Source organism: Corvus kubaryi, unplaced genomic scaffold, assembly GCF_017639235.1.
Source record: "Corvus kubaryi isolate FWS band 111438036 unplaced genomic scaffold, C.kubaryi_AGA036_p1.0 37397, whole genome shotgun sequence".
Classification (NCBI taxonomy): domain Eukaryota; kingdom Metazoa; phylum Chordata; class Aves; order Passeriformes; family Corvidae; genus Corvus; species Corvus kubaryi.
In genome coordinates, this window is record NW_024581136.1 from 5,742,020 (window position 1) to 5,763,015 (window position 20,996).

Below are 20,996 nucleotides of genomic sequence, written 5' to 3' on the forward strand. Positions count from 1 at the left end.
TTTAGATCACAAGACATTAAAATACAGTAAATATCTATAACCGAGACAGCATTAAAAAGGCTCTGCTCCACAAACGAAACATCTGCGTCTTCGTGACTGAACATCTTAATTGCTTTGGTTAATTACCACTCTTCAAAAAAAGATAGGAAAGTGGGACATATAGAATAAAATAAGATATCCAGGGGTACATCTTCTGCATTCGTTTAGGTTGGTCTGTGTAGTAACAGGCTACAACTCATATGGTTCCTGACAGGAGCCATTCACGCCAAATATAACTACTCAAACCTGCAAGTCAACTGTTTAAACTGTTCCCTTGCAGCAGAAACCCACAGCATTTCACTCCACCACCAATTGCAATCTAACTTAAAAATCACCTAACAGAGGCTTAGAAGAGAATTCTTCATTCTTTTCCACACACACACACAAAAGGTAAACACTTTCTCTGACAATGGTGTAAAGAAGCCCAAAAAATCCTGCTGTTTTTCAGAAGTGTTGTCAGAAGTGAGTAACTTCTTTTAGTGTGCTGACAATCATAAAATCGACTCATGTTACAATGAACAGCTCAAATATATGGGATAGGACAGGTGAAGCAGCTCTCAACCATACAGGCTACCCTTTAAAATTAGGGAGTGATGCTTCTGATCATGAGCAAGCAGGAGCACTTGTAAAGGCAGTGGTGGCACTTAGTGCTGTGCCACTGTCCTTCACTCTTACGTAAACTACTCTGAGATTAAATGAAAATTTAAGATGTTTTCCCACACAGTAGATTTTCTGTCTATATGAGGATTCCAATTACAGTCAGCAGCATTTTTAAAAATCAAGTGTTATCTTGCAAATGAACCCTTTGACCAAATGAAATATTGACACTTTATCTTTTAGCCATGTTGGGGTGAGAAGGAGAAGCCTAGTCCCAGCACACACATCTGTGTTATCGAGTTCTATTTTTACATCAATAATATTATATCTAACAAAATTTCTGTGTGTGGTTTTCAGGATAAGGAAAATAAATCTTTAGCGTCTACATGTTTTATCCTTCTCTCTTCTTACGTAAATCTAACAAACAAAAAAATTCAAACCCAAATGGAAAATATTATTAAAAGTCAGAATTATAGGAAGACTGAATGAAATGTGAAGGTTTAAAACAAATGCTGTAGCATTTTTCAGCTCTAGAATTATGCCTGTGGGAGACAGTAGAGCTCTGAGGTTTATTGCAAAGTGAGAGGTGAAAGGCAGCCAGTCTTCCTCAATAGTCTCTGGTAGTGCCCCCTTCCCTCAGACTGTACTGCCATAACAAGGTCCTAGGCAGGAGGAATAAAAGGTCTTCACCTTTGTATTATCAGTTGTACTGAAATTAGCTACAAGCACAAAATGACATCCGATCCCTCCTAATGACATACATACACACAGGCGTCACCTTTTTTCCCCCACATGCCCTAAATTAAATTAGTACATATAAACCTAGTTTTAGGAAACAGTAACAGCAGTCTATATCACCTCCTGTTGTAAAAACCATTCCAGTCAAAGTTTTTTCATGAAGGACCCTCCATTGTACTGACCTGAGAAAAGCAAAGCTCTGTCTGGGTCCCAGAAACTTGCCATTTATTGAAGAGCAGTCCTGAAGGTATTCCTGCTATGCACTGCTTTTATTTCATATAATGAAATATCAGATAATGAGGTAAATTAGAAATGTTCAATGGGAGTTTATCTCCCATATATGTATAACGTATTTTGGGACCAGACAAGTATAGACCAGGCGGACAAAAATTGCAATATACCGTAACAGCCCTACTAAGTTATTTTTCTGTATCAAACCTTTTCTAAGTATCACTTAAATTTTGTATTGCTCACTAAAGCTGAAAGCTAAAAAGCAAAGCTATATATATATTGGACTTTGAATATAACATCAACTTAAAAGTTACCTTCTTACATGCTGTGACAGAGCTTCCCAAACTGCTTGCAGAACTTTCTGTGCTGCTGCCTTGGTGCTCTGGGACTTCATGCATCAGTGGAGATTCAAAGTTGCTGAAGAACAAAAAAGAAACAAGCCTCCAAAAACCTTTCCAGTGACTCAGCTACATAAATAACTCAAGTAATACCAAAACACAGGTCAGTAGAGAGATGTAACTCAGAACTCAAGAAGCTGTCTATACCCTCCTTGCTGATGTTACCAGTCCATTTATTGCTAATTTTCCCTTTTTGGAAGACTGTCCTGAGCTAAACACTTTAGATATGAAATAGCAGACTGATGTCTTTTGAACATGAGAGGAAAGCATAAACTGCCTGTAAACAGACTTGTCTGTCCTGAATGCCACTGTAAAAAGTGGTACTAGCTTGTTTTCATAAGCAGGCAGCTTGGAGCAGCAAATGAAATATTTGCTGCATTCATTCAGCTTGGTAAACAACAGAAATATTTGCTGTGTTTTTACCTGCCAGGATGGTAGTAAAGGGGTAGTGACTGAAAAGTAAAAAACACAGCAGAAGAGGTAGTATTCTATTCTGTAATCCAGATGGAATAGCTCAATACACTTTGGGTTTGGAGCAAAGGTAAGTCGTGCAGATATTCTCTTTTGTGAGTGGTACACAACAAGTATGTTTACTTTGGCACTGTGCAGATGTGAAGTACAAAACCATAAAAACAAGTTCCCCCAGCCAAATTATTTGCACAAACGGCAAGACCCAACCCTCATACTTTTCTTTTGGAATAGTTCAGGCCAGTCTTCTAAGATCTTCCATTGTATAATAATCACATTGGTCCAAGATTAATGAAGCTTCTCCTTCTGGTCATGACATGATCACAGTTAAAGGCCACACATGCTAAAGGACTATTTATCCAGAAACATATTGGGAAAAAGCATCCTACATGATTATGTTCTGCTTCTCAGATTGGGTCTCTAGAGTGCTTTTAATTATTGCAAGTCACCTATGAGAATATGTGGAACATGTTGTGATGGCCCATAAAGACTGACCAGGTTACCATGGCTGGAGTAATAATCTCTCATCGGTTCCAATGGGGTAACAGACCATGTGCAACTTCCCGCTATGCTCAAACCTAAAATGCGTTTTCCTCAGTCACCTTTACTGGAACATATATCAGTATGTTAAGAGGAGGCCACTTTCACTTTTTTTTCCCAAAATCCACAGTCAGGCATGACTAAGGCTACCTTTTCCTCAAAGATTCATGCATGTACATTTCACTTGATGCTGTTTAGGACTAGCTATGAATATATGCATTCCCACTGGTAAAAAACTTTGTCAAAGAGAATTCTGCTGATGTGTGTGGTGCTATTCCATAATAATTTTTAAAAAGTATCTAGATGTGCCAGAATTAGAAGAGTGAATAAAAACTATAAAACTAATTTAGCACTTACTAATTGCTAGCTGGGGGGAAGCATCATGAATCACGTGGGATGATTGAATACAGATGCACAAGCGAGACCAGAGGGTTAACTGACTTCACTTGAAAAGTATGTAATACTCTGGAAGATATCAGCATCATTTGTACTTAGAAAAAAGACTTTTGCCTGTGTACAAAATTCTGCATCCCTGCTCAGATGATATAGATACACAGTAACATTTCTGGGCAGTAACTTCTCAGGCATTTCCCAAAGCAAGTTAGCATTTTATAGGCCTTATACCACGTTCTTTAACAGAATGAGGGAAATTAAACACATGAAGTCAATTCTGGCTTTCTATCTTCATTTAAAGTAGGAACCTCATATTCAGATGGTCAAATCTTACATAAGTATCCTCCTTGGTAAGTCCATATTGAGATGAAGCCTCTGTACAAAGTAAAGCCCACTACTCCCCACAGAAGCTGTGCACTGCCTCTTTTTATAAGATGCATCACTTCTGCCATCTAATAGAAAATTACAGATCAAGGCTGACCTGCAGGTTGAAGTACAAGGCCTGTTGTTTTCTCCTGCTCTTCAGTGAGAGGAAGACCGAGTGGCTCTGCCACTGCTTCACCCTACAAGGAGCGGATGGGCTGCTAATGACTATTTGCTCTCAGCTCCACTGTGGGCAGGGAACTGAACTTCAGTGCAAGTGTTGCTGAGTTTAACAGCAACAAAAATAACAAGTTGGCTACCTGAAGGCCTCCTTTGGAACTTAATTAAACAGTACAAGTAGAATAGCACATTGAAGCATAGCTGGAAAATGTAGTTAAAGAGTGACATTCTGGAGTATCAACAAACCTGTGCTATCTCTGGACAGTATTTCAGCAAGGGGTAGCACATGACATGTCCCATACAGAAGTAAAGCTCTCCTCCAAGTCATGCGGAAAGTGAAATGATCTGTAAAAGCTTCTTAATCCTTTAAAATCTGTGTTCTTTTCAAAATAAGCCTAGTTTTCATTTGTAAATATAAAAAATCTTGTTAAAAGTACATGATGACTGAAAGAAATGTAGAATGCCATTAAATGTTTTAAATGAGACAAGGCTCCCACTTAGACTGAAGTGCAGAGAGGAAACCCAACTGCCTTTGGTGTTCCCAAAATTTGGTAAACCTAAGTCCTCTTGTTACCTATCCCAGTCCTCAGAGTTGTATTTCACATCCAGCTGATTACTTGAAGCACAGTAAAAATCAGCAACTGTGTTTCACAGGACAAGGGACAATGCATTTACAAGTATCTCTTAACACTTCAGAGCTTTTTAGTCTTAGGTTTACATTTCCTGTTCTGTAACTGCTGAGCAGAACCCCTATTCTCCTGCTGCACTGCAGTTCAACTCCTGAATTGTGCCAGGGACAGGAACTCTGGGCTCCCACCGCTTGCAAACAGCTTCAACCAGTCAGGGTTCAGTCACTGAAAAGCAGAAAAATTTTAAAAAAGAAGTGTTAAAATAGGAGAGCTACATTCAGTTTCAGACTCCACAGCCTTTTCCTTATTGAGTTCATGGGTACACAATTTCTAAAAGAAGCACAGAGAAACCCCCCTGGCCACTCTTGCTGGTCAGTCAGGTACATGAACCCCTCTAGGTGTCACACAAAGGAGATTTGTAGCAGTGCATGCCAGCTGATGGGAAAACAAGCAATCAGCTGTGCTTCTTCAGGCTAGGAATCCAACACCACAAATGCGAGTCTTCTATAACTCAGTGAGGTGCAGTGTATGAGGTCCTGCACAGATACCTTCAGGGGTACAGGTCTTTCTTCCAACACAGAACACGGATTTGGACTTAATCATCTCTTTTTCAACTATCTCAACTCTCAGGGCAAAGTTTTCTCTATTCTTTATCCCATGGGCGCCCTTTCTAAGCTTTCATTTTCAATAGGTGTTTTCTTAAGAGACCCTCCTCAGGCAATACAGCTCTGCCGCCCTCACTCTGTAGCAAAAGCAGTAATATAAACCTATTTTTCATTGTCACTCCAGGGAAAAACTATTCAGTCTTTGAGAAGCTTCCGGTTCTCATTAGTTCCTCAATAGCAGGAAGCTGAAAGAAACTCTTGCAGAAATGTAGCCAGCTCATCATCAAGTGATAGCTCTGCATTCATGTACTATGCTCGTTACTTCACATTAAGAGCTTACACAAAGTGCTGGACTTTCAAGACATCTGGCACAGATTGGAGCCCTTTCACTACAAGATAAAGAAAGCTGTTGAAGTTTTCAGGTCTCAGTTCTCAAGTTTGCTTGGCTCCCTTTCTTAGTATGTGATGGAGAATGCTGATCTGAATTAGATGTACTTATCTGACTTGGAGGTATCACAGAAAGCCACAGGCATAGCAAGCAATCTCTGTTAAGGGATGATTCATTTTGGGAGTTTTCTTTTGGTGTGAAAGATCCTAATCTATAATTCAGCTTTTGAAACTGAAGTTGGGAACCTGGACCTACAATTTGGTGTTAAGAGCACCATTTTCACTTTAGTATTTCTATTAACAGAGAAGTCTCCACACTCATTTGCCACCAGGTGCTGTCTTAATGATTCATGAATTGTAACTGGCAATCTTTTTCCTATAAGCTATATGCACTCACAAAGAATAAAAACAAATTTCCTGGAAATTAGAGGATTGTAGTAAATAGCTATGAGGTTTATGTCACTAACTATAATAATAACACATCATATATTACTGTCCAAAATGCAAACCAATTGCTTCATCTTTCCTATGTTGAATAATTCAAAAATACTGACCCCGATGACTCAAGACTTAATCAAAAAACCCACAGATGCTCCTGAAAATAATTATCTTCTTTGCAGATGTGGCAGATGGTGCTACATCAACTAAGATGAGGTAATTTAAAGAATTCCCCAGGTTATCACTAAAGAAAATTAATCTTGTGAAACAATATCAGAAACTTCAATTTCCTACCATCTTGAACAAGTATAACCAGCTTCCCAAAACTTGCTGTTCAATAATCATTCCTAAGGAACAATCTCAATAAATGATAAGTGACCATTTTTTTTAATCAATCATATTACAGCCTGCTGCTTTTCCTCTTTTCATTATGACTCCTAATCTTGGCATTTTTAACATAAAACATACTGATCCATGAAAAAAATAATCTTGAAGGAAGCAAAGTGAATAAACGCAGTGAGGTTTCTCAGTGCAAATAATGCCAAGCTATAGTGAGCTACATTTCTTGTGTTCTGCTAATATTTGTAGTGAACATCATGAACAACAAAAAAGGGATAACTCTCATTTTGAAATAGAAATATGGGAGAAGTGAAAGCAGAGCAAAATACCTTAGCATCTTCCTACTTTTACCCTCACAAATAAACCCAAAAGCTACTCAGCAACTGAGGAAGGCAGCCAGCTTAATCCAGACCCTAAGCAAGAAGCAGTTTTGAAAGGCATGCAATGTTCAAACAGCATGTCTTAACTTCAAAGCCTTTTTGAAGTGGACAGACTAGTCATACTCTTTCCTCATGCTACCTTTCAGATTTTACAGTTTTAAAATTTGCCTTTGCAAGTAAACAGGTCAGCAAAGTAACTAGGAGCAAAATCTTTAGACGTAACAGTGTCAAAGTTACTATTCCAATCCATATAAATGGTTTTTATTCAGTCTGGACCATGTGTATACTTCAATCAGAGCACAGATGGTTAGGCAAATAGACGCTCTATAAATATCTCAAACAAATGTCTTTCTGATTTTGTTATGGATTTGGAACCCATGTGCAGAATATAATCACTAGCAATATCAGGACCTCATCTTGTAAGGTATTCATAGACTTTTTTCAGTCTCCCATGGCTGTTATTGGCTTCACTGGAAACTAAAATACTGAATATTTCCCTTCATTGTCTATGCAGTTTAACAGGTACAGAATGGGGTTTTTAGATCAGCACACCAAAAAGACTCGAAGTTTAAAGGCTTTATATTCAGATTGCTCATTTCACAGTATCTATTGGGTACTCTTGATTTACATTTCATTTTTGTCACTGATACAGCTGCCAAAAGACCAGGTCTTTAGCTACGTGCTGATGAAAAACAGAAGCAGAGAAAAGACAACCCATTCTGGGGTATACTTCACAATGCCCAAAGAGCCCTGAATGACCAAATTCTGCTCCAAATTAAACCAGTAAATAAATCCAGAAGTCTCTGTAAGCAGTAGCAATCATCAACCTTCTTTCACATCGTGTTTTTAAAATATTATAAAAGAACGGACAAGTTTTACTGAAGAATAAATGTAAAAAAACCTAACTACATTTTTTATGATCTGCTTAGAAATATTCCTTCTTTCGTTTACTGATTGAATTACTCAGGGTAAAATCACAAGGTTTTATGTACAAGTCTGATGAACTCCTCCACATTCAATAGCTATGGCAGGATATATTCAGTTCAGAGAGCTGACAAACAAATCAAAGAGTTGATAATCAGGAGCTAAATGACAGATGATTGGGCTGGTGGGTTTTGATGGCTAACTGTATTTCAGTAATTTACTGACAGAGAGTCAACCCAATATAAACTGGCTCTTGCACACAGCTGATAGGCATCCTGCCTTGTTCCCACCTATCCATGGGTTTGACATGGCTTTAGGATGATTCTAGATGGACCTTTGTTATGCTGGTAGAATGGCTACTTACTATGAAAACCTTCTAGAAAGAACAGGCTTGGACCTTAGTCAGAGGAGACTATAGAAAAGCACAAGAGGAATGGTGAGATCTCTTCTGGTGGGCAATGCCTACAACAATTCCCGGGTAACAGGTAATAGGAATTCTGCAGAGTTCCTAAGGTGGAGGGTGTTTTAGAAGGTATGAAAAGATGCCCTGGATCAACAGCTAGGAACCAGGCAAGGTCTGATGAAGAAGAATGACTGAACTCAGGAAAGATTAAGGAACAGACCCTTAAATTCAGGGAAGGCCAAAGGACTTTACCTTATGGAGATGGACTGAAAGACAACTCAGACTGCTTTTCTGCCCCAAAAGCAAGGAGTCTGTGTTCAGGTCTGGAGTGCCAGCCAGTGGGAAACTAAGGCTCTGTTGAGGGTTTGACTGCAGGAAAGATAAGAAATCTTGTTAAAGGAGGGATTCTTCGAGCATTTAGTCTGTATACATATAACTTAAGTGAGCAGTGCTGACGAGGAAGATGATTTTAGAGAGATACAGGCACAGGTATTACAGAAGCATCAGAATAAGGCAGTTTCATATTCTCTACAGCAAAGCAATAGGCTTGCTACTATTTAAGCTTACTAAGTCAGCAAAAACCAATATAAAGTCTGAAATATTCTTAAAAAGATGTCCCACAAAAAATTCCTTATTCATTTACCGTATGTAGGTCTACTGTACAATAGTACTGGTCCCCGTGCTATGGAAATGAGGACAAACGAGGAAATAATTGTTTTTCCACTCTAGCAAAAATGTTCATGACTGTGCATTTATTAAGAAATTTATATTATTACTGCATTTTTGATGGCAATGCCTATTCTTACTATAGATTATGTTGCTAGTGCAGTACAGTGTAATAGTCCAAACGTATGATGTTATCTGATCCTCCTTTAAAAAGAATGGAAAAAACGTTGTGACACAGCTGGGAACTGGTGAAATTTGGTCCAAGTTAAATACATAACAAACATGCAAGCAGCTCCCACAGATTTCAACTAGAAATGGAAATTGTCAGCACTTTTAAAGATGAAATCAAAGACGTTGCAAATTAGGCTTTCATGCCATAAACCACTGGGTAATTTTTCAGTCTGTTTTATATGTTTCTTGTATCTAACAAACAACTTGTGTTCACTGCCTGCTCCTCTCATCCTTTTGCTGGGCACAAACTGCTAGCTGGGCATTTCAGGACAACCAGTGCAACACGACATAGGAAGACACCAGTGTTTTGATGTGGCATATGTAAATCTTGCCTTAACTCATTCATTAAGTATTTTTGGCATCCTATTTATATGATATAGCCACACATCACAGTCAAGCTTCTCAACCAGCTTTTGTCATCAACAAATGTGATTCTCATTCAGAGCATCAGAGCAACAACAGTCAGATACTGACAAAACAAGCCACAAAGCACAGCACATGCAATGAAGCATTTCACTATCTGACAACCTTTTTTAAAGGCTACCCCTTTAAAGATCTCAAATTTAATTTATAAAAGCTTTTCAGTGATTGTATTCAAGACAGATATTGAATATTTCTGAAGGGAAGAGTAATGTGACAAAGATGTTCATAACTTACAAGTAAATGCATATGTCATGATTTTATTTGAATAGAAAATGCGTGTAGCTAATCAAAACTTGGTAGCTGTTCGTGTGTTTTCCTTTTTAGATTGATTACAAATCAAATAGACTGTACAAGCGTAATCGAAATGTGGTAGGTAGTCAGGATGATGTGCGTGATCAGAAGCTGAACATCACTTTCATCTTTTGAAAGGCATTCTTCTAATGTTCTGCAGACTTTCCGAAATTCTTTGTACCAGCTCTCCACAGAAATTATAAATCTGTCTTTGGAATTACGAGATTAAGAAAGGGGTGACCTGTCTGAACCTAAATACAGATATTTAAGGTAGAAGCTTGGGAATTTCCCACTGTTGCAGAATCACTTTCAGCTACTTTAAAAAAGGTAAAGGGCAAAGCTGTTAATGAAAAGGGACTACTGATCCTGGAAAACCAGATTTTTCAACAGAGAACTTGAATTATGGAACAGGTTGGGGTCTTGGAAAGAGAAAAGTATATGTATGACAAGCCAAGTGGCCATAGTATCACACTGTACAGTGTTCTTTATTACAAATCATGAGAGCTTCAACGTAGCATTGCTGAAGATGCACCTTTTCATATCACAGATGTTAATGTCTCTGAATACTACAGGAAATTATAACAAAGTACTTATTTCAAATGCCTGAATAATCTCCAGCCACCAGTAAGCCACAGAACTAATCAGCATAGCATGACAACTTTTCATTTTTTTTTCTTTCTTTTTTTTGGGGAAGGGGGCAGGGGGAGCATTTCTGAGATCTAAGTCAAACAGAGTAGAGGGAGAAAAATATGGTGAGGTTATCAGGAATCTGTAAGGCATGCACTAGCTGAACCAGTGTTATGCCATGCCTTTTACAACACAGGGACAGTGACACTTCAGAACGATCCCTCCTACCAGTAAATAACCAGGTTAGTCTGTGTGGATGTTCTTAGTCATGAAGGAGGGAGTGCTTCAAGTGAAAAAGTCAGATTAGCTTCACCCTCAACACAATGGTGGCTTGCAGGTATTTTTGGGGGCCACCAAAGACATTTTGATCTCCTGTTTGGCAGAACAGATTTAAGCAGGTGTTTTGAGCCCAAATGCTCAAATTCATCTCTTCTATTCAACCACAGGAGAACAAAGACTTTGCTGCTGTGAGCAATGCCAGGAGATTTGGTTGATATTCTTCTAAGCAGAGTCTGCTCTTCTTCCTCTGCTCTCAATAATAACACTGCCCAAATGTAACATCATTTCTACAGCTGTAAAATGAAGGCAATTTGCAGCCTATTGTAATTTGTTTCTTTGGTCAGGCAGCTATACTGACATATCTATACATTAAAAAAATATTTGGTCAAAATGACACTATGATATAGGTCCCTACTAAACTCAATTTGATTATGGTAAATATTTTACCTTAATGGTATCTAAAGTAATTTCAAAAGTACCTATCCAGGAAATGTATTATTTCTAGTAAACGTATATATTTCTTCAACTCCATTCTGTTTCCCAGCCCTTTTGATTTGAAAGAAAGTCAAGTTGATTTAGATTCCTGCTAAACCTTCCAAAACATTGTTTAGGATTAAAATAGAGTTCAGAAAGCAGTATGTTTTTACCTTGACTAATGATACTAGAAAAGTGAAACAATAGTCTAAAAAAAAAGTGTTTTCATCTGAAATAGTCACAGAAATGTCCTATTCTCTTTAATCCGGTATTGTTTCTATGACCACCTGCAGTTACATTCATAAACTATCTAGTTAAAATGTCAGGGTACATTCTGCTTATTTTAATGCCAGAGAATACATTCTGTCATTGCTTATTCACAACAAATCTTATTTTAACATATTTTACATTCTTGAAATATTCTTGAACGATTCTGATTTGCTACTAATATCCAAAAGAAACACAAATCTTATCAATTTTGATGCTGTGTTTATGTTAATTAATACAATCTGTGATAAGACAGAAAACAGAATCTCAAAACTCATTTGCTTAAATGCATGGCTTTTTTTAAAAAGTATGATAACGTTGGCAGAGGTGTGAACAAAATGAAGCTGCCTCTAATCAACTTGGCTCTTAGTATGATAAAACGTGTCTTGGGGTGACTTTATGATGTGTATCCCATATTGCTGCCTATGCCCAGGAATTAATTCTGTGCCTTCCTATGCCTCCAAACTGAGCCTGAGTGGGGGAAGGAGAAACTGAGAAAAATTTCTTCAAAGCAGTTTGCAGCTTGTTCAAGGTCATACAGAGATACCTTTTTTTTTTTTTCAACTGCGGCAGGGAAGCGAGGAAGCACCCAGCTTGCTGCTTTCCTGTCAGCTTTTGGCCAGTTGTTCAGTTTCTTTTTCTCCAGAGAGAGACTGAGAGTTGGACTTTTTTTTCCTTTCCTGGAATTTTGGATTTTCTCCCTTTTCTGCTGGACTGCTTCGATATCAGAGCACATCAGGAGGACTTTCCACCGAGCACAGAGGGCCTGGCCCTGGGCCAAGCCCCAGCTCCGAGGAGACCAAAGGGAGGACTCTAACACTTTCCCAGGTTGTTTTTCTCCATAGCAAAATATTATTATTTAGCACTATTATCCTTTTCCTGTGTGTTTGTTAAATAAATAGTTTTTATCTCTTTCACTTTCCTTCGAGGAAAATTGGTTTTTTTTTTCCCCGAACCTGGTGGCAGGAGGGGTGGTTGTGCCTTCTCTCAGAGGATATATTTCTAAATTTCACCAAACTGGAAGAACATGCTTTTGTGCAATTCTGTCAAGATATTGCAAACACCGTCATTGGTTTAACTTGCTTCAATTTCTGAAACTTTTTTTTCCAGAGACTATAATGTGATTAACAGGATTGAGTGGTAGGTGAAGGCAACATTCACAACTTTTTCCTCACTTATACCAGCTTTAAAAAAGTGTGAGATTTCAGTCCAAGAAACTATGATTGAGCTTTTTTGGCAAGATGAATGCTTCTTTCTACCCCCTAAAATCTACAGCCTTTCATACTCTATATAATGAACATGGGACGTGATCTCTGAGAGTCCAAGAGTGAATCAGGTCAATGTGCTATTAATTTAATGAATCTGATTGTTTTCCTGGGTGGCACGACGTAGATAAACTGCCACTGCTTTGCAATGAACTTCAGATGAAGTATGAAACTGCTGTGATACCTGGGCTTGACATGGTTAACTTGTTCTCACTGGGATGCACAAGCTCCAGCAGGACCATCTGCACCACTGACTGAGCTCAGGTTAAGCTCTCAGACAACCTTATCACTGCCTGCAGCGTGATTCTGTGAGTACTTGCCAAATGAGTATTCTACACTTACACCTAATGAAAAAAAATATAAACCAGCTCTGCCTATTAATTTCATTAAGAGTAGAGGTTGCCTCTTGTTTCATGTCTTTGGGTGTGTTTAAATTTTACTCTGATCAACATGACAAAGTCTAAGCTCTTTCAATTCAGAGGAACAAAAAAAGAAGTATGCATTTAAATCCAGGTTTCACTAAATTACTATTGTTTCATTAGTGGGGGTCACTGTAACAACTGCAGCTACAGAAAAACACAGTTAATACAGAAGTCTAGTTCTGTGTATCCAAAAGTAATCCATGCAAAGTAAATCTGGCCCTACTGCCTCTTTGTTTCATTATTGGAGTTGGACTAGTATTTGTATTTATATTACTTGTTTATGGTCTGTCACAATTTTTTTCAGTAATTAATTATTTTTCTAATATGTGATGCCTTAAAAGCCTTGCCCTCTGAATCAGAAAATCACCTGTTGCACTCAACAAATATGTACTTACCTATGAATTAATTTTTCTTGTATGAAATAAAAATCTGCTGCTGCTGCTAGTACCAAAAGACACCTCTCTCTTATAGTCAGATGCACTGTTCCATAATGCACAGATTTCCAAAATCTGAGAAGTATGGGTATACTTGTAAAAGTACCAAAACTCTGTGTTTGGTAGCTATACTAGCATTTAAATCATATCATACAAACAGTGATACAGGTCATGTCTGCTACCTTTGGGATTGTGGATAATGTGACCATTGGATTTCACTGAATTTATGGCACGTATTATGTTTAGGCTTTAAGGTCTTGGCAGATACAATGTGGTCATTTAACAAAGCTCCCTAATAGCTGTGCTATTACTTCTGTATTTTTACATATTCAAGAAGCAATTTTTTTTTTTCTTCCAGTTGAGGGGAAGGTCTTATTCCAGAGTTTATGTGAGGATAACGGGTTTTCATTTCAACACCACAGCACGCAAATCTTTTCCTTTTAAAAATAAATGATCTGTTCGTTTTTATTATATGTCTACAATGGTAATACACATTTTTCACTGAGGAGGACACTGCCCTGACAACATAGAAGAGGAACAATCTAAAAGTACGTTGTTGAAACACTACCCTGCTGATTTGATCTCTTTCCTTTTCAAATTGAAATAGCATAGATGGTTATAAATGAGTCTTAGGGGAAACAGATTGGGACCTAATTTAAACACAGTTCTGAAAACAGACACCCTTTCTTTCTCCCTTTAATATTCTGAAGAGCCACTGCATGTAATGAACAGCTCCACTGCAGATGGAATGCCTGTATATGAAATTCTGATAACTACACAATCTCACAGGGACTGCATGAGGACCACAGAAGTTTTTCACTGCTGAAAGAAAATACAAGTCCTATGGAATTCTGTGCATCTTTCTGTTTAAGAAGTTTTAACTACACCACAACAATGTATTCATTCAATGAATTTCAGTTTTTCAGCAATTCATGTAAAAGATCAAAACTTTTCCAGAAAACAGAAAGCTCTCATAATACCTGGAAGATAGTTATTGCAAGTGCATGCAGCCAGCTCAGGACAGTTCCAGTCTTAAAAGTGACTACTTAGGGTTATACAGGACTTGCTGACCAGTTCTGAATTTCACTAGCAGTGAAATATGTATTGCAGCATCAAGTTCTGTGTTAGCAGTTTTAGAAAAGAACTTTTTCTTTCAGCTATAAATTAAATGTAATCAAGATTTACAAATGAAACTTTCTTACAGCACTCAAGAATAATTAGATAAAAACAAATTGTGATGCCACAACCAAGAGGAAACATAACTTTGATAAAAACCACCTACCTGTTGTGTGTCATGGGCACTTGCAGTAGCCAGATATTTAATAATAAACAGGCAACTCTTGAAGTGAAGAAAATTACTGAGGGAAACTAAAGAGATTAATGACAACAATCCAAAGGTTGACAAGGCTAAAAAAATAAGTTCTAAAACTCGCCCTGGGCAGCAAATAAATCCAAGATATAGTAGTATTAACCTGCACATGCTAATTTTGTAGTTCTGGTTAAAAGAAAACCAGAAATATGCAGTATGGTTTTTTTCTCTCTGTTTCAGTGAAGTAGGAGGAAGGGAAGCTGTACTGTACATGCAGTCTGAAGCACTATCGAATCCACTGATAAGCAAAGAGGTTGTTAAAAGATTGGGAAACAACCCCCACGAGTTTCTGACACTCAGATCCTGAGAGATGTGAAGTTTTTCAAAGAGTCTCATCCCCATGAGTGCCAGGCAGGCTTCCCCTTCCTGCTTCTTCCCAGAGAGCACAGCCAGGTGCCTGTACAACACACCAGAAGAGAAGCTGCTGCTGCTGCATTTTATCCAGTGAGTTGGTAATTAAAGCTATTGTTTTGATGTAGAAGTTTAATTAATTTTCCTTCTTCTGAGAAAAAACTAGGGCTGTCTGCTGCACTTTTGAGTAAATGCTCAAAACCACATGGCTATCAGTGCTTGCATTCATGGTCCTTCATGTTGAAGCTGTTTCCCCACTGAAACAAGTCAATATTGTGTCTGAGAGCAGCTGCAGGGAGTGTAATACAGAGCAGCGAGCCTGGAGGGAGCACTACTGGGATCCCTGCCGTCCCAGGCTGGTATCCTCAGTGGAGGGAGCTCTCTTAGCCTCCCTCAGCCTGCTCCTGCTCATCAGCACCTCTAGCACACCACACTGCTGTCTGCGTATGGGACTTCTGGCTGTTCAGGTGCCAGTCATGGCTTAAAATTTAGAGGATGTTCTTACATCCAAGTTTAGGCAATGAGAGCTGCATGAGAAGTGACCAGGGTTCATTACCCACAGTGCAGATAAAGGCTCCCATGAGTCTATGCCTCCCTCTCTCCTTGTCAGGTAGTAGCTGAACCAACCACACGTAACAAGAAAGAGTAAAGTGATTAACATAGGGCTGAGGAAGGAGATGACAAAACCTTGATGAATTAGTCAGCGTGCCTACAATGATTACCGGGAGGAGGTCATAGCCTAAATCACATACAGAATGAACAGCACAGCAACAAAATACGGATGCTTCCAATTATCACTGATAGTTAGTATTTCTCAAGTCTGTCCTAGGGGCAATATGTCTGGAGAAGGAGAGGACTGAATGAAGGAGGAGAATGGTTGGCACTCATAGGCAGATTGTGATCAGTGTGACTGACACTACTGCAACTACTGCAGTCACAAACGGGAGAAGGGACGTACAGGATTAGAGCCAGAGCTGAAAGAAGAGATTAGTGGATGTTTTCAGGAAAACAGTGAGAAATTCATGTGGGAGGCTAGGGAGGCAGGATTGAAGAATTCAAAACAGACGTGATTGGTTAAATAAAGGAAGAAGAGGAGGTGCCAAGCCTGGATGCAAGCAGTATGGTTTTGTCACTGTAGTGTGCAAGTGGGTTAGTGAAACAAAGCATGGAAATTCTACAGTTAACTTCTTTAATACTTCTACAAGTCTCTCTCCTCCCTTCACCTACAGTCCCATTCCTCAAGGGATCAGATTCCTCATGCACAGACTTATGACCTTTCACAATTTAGGTTCCTTCTGGTTTTACCTGACTTTTTTTCTCCCCTGACCTCACCGAAGGAAAGCATCTCAGAATTTTGTCTGTGTTTAACAACACAGGTTAGCCAGGTTAGTGAACTGCTTAAAGTAATTGCCCATGAAAACAGGGCATAGCATGTTATTTCAGGAATTCCCACCACTGACATTCAAACTAACATTAGAAGAAGTTAGTGAATATTGAAACTTATCAGATAAATTTCCTGGCTGCTCCACTCATAATATCTGGTAAATTCATCTGCTAATTTGCAAATAAAAAGCATACCCAGCAAGTATTAAACTGATTCCTCTGGCTGGGCTGCAGTACTGGTTCTGCAAGAGTGCAGAAAAACAAATTTCATCCTCATATGTGATGCCAGCTGCTGCTCTAATGCAGGTAGTTGCCTGATAATGGGAGTTCTGACATTACACACTTGTTCAGGGGATTTATTAGTTCTCTTTTATTTAAATAAGATTTGTAACACATTTGGTTTTCCTTTACTCATAGAGGTGGAAAAATACGGAGAACAGACCTGTAAGATGCGGTCTCTCTGGCTAGTCTCACTAAACACCACCCATTGCTCCTCTTCACTTATATCATTTCACTCATCACTGACAATTTTTCAGAATAAATTTTTAGTATTGATTTCTGTTTATGTGCTGCTTCTATGTTTGTTTTATTTTTGTTGGCATTCTCTTTTCTTTAATGATTTATTCAAATTAATTGTTATGTGTAGCTTAGTCCCATGGCTGTTGTGCAGTCTTTGCCTGCAATCTTGTCTTCTTAAAGGATCAAAGTTTTATTTCACTCATTCCTGAAAGCATCTTAGTACAAAGACACCAAATCTGTTTTCTCTGTTATACAAGATCCAGGTTGCTTTGCTGGACCACAGGAGCAGCTGTCAGCTCTGCCTGTGACAGTGTTACAGTGTAAGTTCCAGTGGCACTGAGTGTGTGCCTCATGTCTGCTGCCTGTAAGGAAGCTCTGATACAGCCACAGCTTTTGGATCTCTTCTCAGCTTTAATACCTTAATTTACCTCTTTACATTTGTGGCCAGCCCTAGTACATTCATCAAATGTAAACAGTGCTTGCTTTCCATCAGGAACTTGTAAAACGAGAAAGGCTTTTCCTAGCCATTCTTTGTGCACTATGTGTCACACCAGGTATTTCTGAGATGTAGCAAAGATCATTTTGCGTTGGTGATAGAACACGGTTTTTTATTACATGCAGAGCAACTTCTCAGAAATAGCCACTTTCTTTGGGCTTGTCTTTTCACTTTTTATATCATAAAACCTGCTACTTCTCATCCCTGTTGAATCTACAGGCATTTTAGTTTTTCTGAATTACTATTCAGCCCAATGTCACTTCTAAACCCCAGTGCTGTGTCCAATTCTGAATTGAAGAACACTTTTAATTCCTCCATTTCTTTCTAGTATTTACACAAAAGGTGTGTTGAAAGCAGGTGCCAGTCCAAAAGACATGTTGGAAGACTTTTATTTGGCAGCCAATACTTTCAGATACACAACTGGCCAAAACCTGCGTATGTTTATAGGTTTGGTTTCATAAGCTTGAGCAGAGAAACTGCAGTTTTACTGAAGGGGGCGGTTGTATTTCCTTAGGCAGCTGTGCAGCAGCATCCCAGATAGTCGATAACACAGGGGCCAGAAACAAGGAAATTCCTGCCTCATATGTAAAAAGTTCAAGCATTTTTATTCCTGTCTCTCACCTGAAGAGGCAAAGTGCAAGGTGGTATATTTAAGATTTTAATGTGGGGGTGTTTTTCCTCCACCATAAAAACCCCCACCAAACCAAAATGAGCCACCACAAACAAACAAAAAACCCAAACAATAAATCCTTATAGATCACATTTCCAGCTCCCCAACAGCAACATGCATCAAAAATGTCTTTTAGCTGCTCGAAGGAAAAGTGGCAGCTACCACTTCTGTGCAGTTCTCTGCAGCTGCTCATCTGACCTCCAGGCTAAGTGTTCACTGCAAGAAGCTGCTGCTGGAAATGCTAAGTTATCAGTGGAAGCCTGAAGGCCACTTGTCTGCTCTGCAGTGACTGCTGGCCTCCCAACCAAGGGCTTATGCTTTTGCCTTCAGCTATGGAAGCCAAAGGAAGAGAAGGTACTGAGCAGGAATTAATGGGCACCCTGAGTTTTTGTTGAACTCTGGGAGTGATGGTAGTGTATGATAGTCAGCAAGTGGGCAGAGCTGTGGCCTTGATTTAGGAAGATGAGTGCAGGTGACTAAGATAAGGTATAAACAGCCACAGAAATAGGTTAATACCTGAAGTAATTCTGTAAGGAAAATTAAAAATACCTTTGATTTGTAACAATTTGACAGTGAAAACTTTCTTTGGTGAGGTCAGTCAAGCTAACTCCTAAATGCTAACATTCAAAGTTTGCAATTCTCAACAGCTTCTGTAACTAAATCTCAGTTAAAAGTTGCCTAGATATTGTATGGTAGGCATAATGAGCTGAAGGTGTATGATGACAAGTTATCTGTCCCATGGCTTTCCAGATGTGCTTTTTGTAACCAGATTTCCTGGTGAAGACAGGAATGACCTGAATAAACTACCTGCTGTTCCGGTCACCTTCCCTGGAGTCCTGTGATCCTTATTCACTGACAGAAAGCGTAAAATTTAAGTTTCAGCAAAGAAAGGGTTACCTTAATTAACAAATAACAAGCAGCTGTCAACAACAAGCCTCAGGAGATAAAAGAGATGAAAGCGAGAATGGTAGCTCTTGGTGTAGGGAAGTCTGACGTGCTTAAGCTCTGAGAAGGGAATCAGTCTTCAGGAAGATGAAAGAGGTATGTTGCTCACATGAATAAGATTAGTCCTTGGCCTTGCTACAGAAATAGGCAATTTTATCTGGGTTAATAGGCCTATAGCAGAGGTGAAGAAATGACCAGATGGCAGAGCACAGGAACGGAGTAGGATTGGTTTTCTCAGTTCCTTCATACAGTGCTGAAAAGCTTAGCAATAATCATGTGGAGTTGGAAGATGGCTGTAGGCTTATGAGGAGGTAAATTTATAACAATGAGAACAAGACTGTAACCAAGGAAAGCAGTAGCTTGCCCAATTCTTGATACCTTTAAGACTGTATTGTTGGAATATCTGTTTATCCTGGGGTTAAGATTGCATTCTACCCAATTTTTGTAGAGTGTGAAATACAAGATGTCCTATCAGATAACCTAAAAGTCTCTCTTGCCTTAAAATCTGCATCCCTCTCTCTTTCAGAATGTGACTTCCCACAAAACGCTGAAGTTTGTATAATCTCTTTGCTATTCGTTATGTAAAAAAATGCATAAAAAGTTACTAGCCATGATTAATAACAAAAATCAAAAAGCTAAATCCTTTTCATTTCACCCTGAAATGCCAAGGGAAAAATTGGGAAGGACTATTTCTAGATCAGGCAATTCAGAGCAAAGTGCAAAAGCATTATTAAGCTTTGGTCAGTAAATATTTATTGGTATGAAACACTATTCAACCTAGTCTCTCTAAGGGATTGCTTTAAAGCTTTTTGTTTCTTTCTAGTAAATAGAAGCAATTTGTCCTGCAAGTAATTATCACTCACTCAGGTGTCTTTGTCCGTCTCTCCCCCAAGCAGTTCCTCTTGTGTATTCAGGTAGTTATATGTCTTTTCACCATCTTCCTTTTAAGGCTATGCATTCTCCAAACTTTATTTCCATCGGTTTTTTACGACTCATTTAAACATTGCACTGGGAGCAACTAAACCAAAACTAATTGTAGTAATTGACAAGATATGCTTTTTATCTATGATAGTCTCAAATGGTACAATTTCTATAATACTTCTGTCTGCCTGCTACCCTCAAAATGCAATTTACTTGCGATTGTTGAAAATTATGCTTAACCACATCTTGCATCTCCGGTAGGCTCCTGCTATATGGGCATCCATTTCCGTCTTGCAGGAAGTTTTGCGCTAATCGGTTGTTCACGACCGCTATAAATGCGCGCTTGGTGAAGCCAGGATAACAGAACTACAGGGATTTTTAGGTTTATCTTTCATCGTGAAACAACCTCATTTACTAGGTAGCGGACACGCGTCGAAGTGATTTAAGCACAACATCCTAAAGGTATCATTAAGCACTAATTAACTTACCGACTCTCTTGAGATGCTACGGCGTGAAAACCAGCTGTTAGAGCAAATTTAGATGACAATCTATTTTTTCTTTCTATTGTAAGAAAAGCCTTCTAATTCCCGCTTTGGGCGTAGGGGCAAAACCCCGGCGGGCGACCGACCACCTCCTGGCAGGTGCAGCGCGTGGCCCGCCCTTCTGCAGCCGCACGCCAATTCCCGAAGCCCCTCCGCGCCCCGGCAGCGGCTCCGCTCCCCCGCGGGCACCGCAGAACCCCAGCGCGGCTCCTTCGTGACCGCCCTCAGGCCGGGGACCCGTGCCCGCCCCGCGGGCTCCCGGCCGGGTGCTCGGCACCGTGCGGGTCCCCGCGGGCGCCCAGCGCCGATACTCACCCGGAGGAACCCGCGGCTCCGCGACCGCCCTCGCGCGGCGCGGCCCCGAGCGGC

The 20,996-nt window shown here is 39.4% G+C and overlaps 2 protein-coding genes across 12 annotated transcripts in view; one reads left to right on the forward strand and one right to left on the reverse strand.

Annotated features, from left to right (window-relative positions):
- Positions 1 to 20,996, forward strand: part of DAW1 (dynein assembly factor with WD repeats 1) — a 247,791-nt gene that overhangs the window by 68,502 nt on the left and 158,293 nt on the right. The window lies entirely within an intron of this gene.
- LOC121671237 (SPHK1 interactor, AKAP domain containing) overlaps positions 1 to 20,996 on the reverse strand; it is a 66,403-nt gene that overhangs the window by 44,445 nt on the left and 962 nt on the right. For 3 of the 8 annotated variants that reach the window (XM_042042567.1, XM_042042560.1, XM_042042561.1), the window contains exon 2: positions 1,920 to 2,022. In XM_042042567.1, coding sequence (XP_041898501.1) covers positions 1,920 to 2,022 — 103 coding nt within the window. Of the gene's footprint in view, positions 1 to 1,919; positions 2,023 to 8,304; positions 8,422 to 20,573; positions 20,851 to 20,942; positions 20,986 to 20,996 lie in introns of those variants that run through there. The other 5 variants (XM_042042563.1, XM_042042562.1, XM_042042564.1 and 2 more) reach the window with 4 other exon arrangements.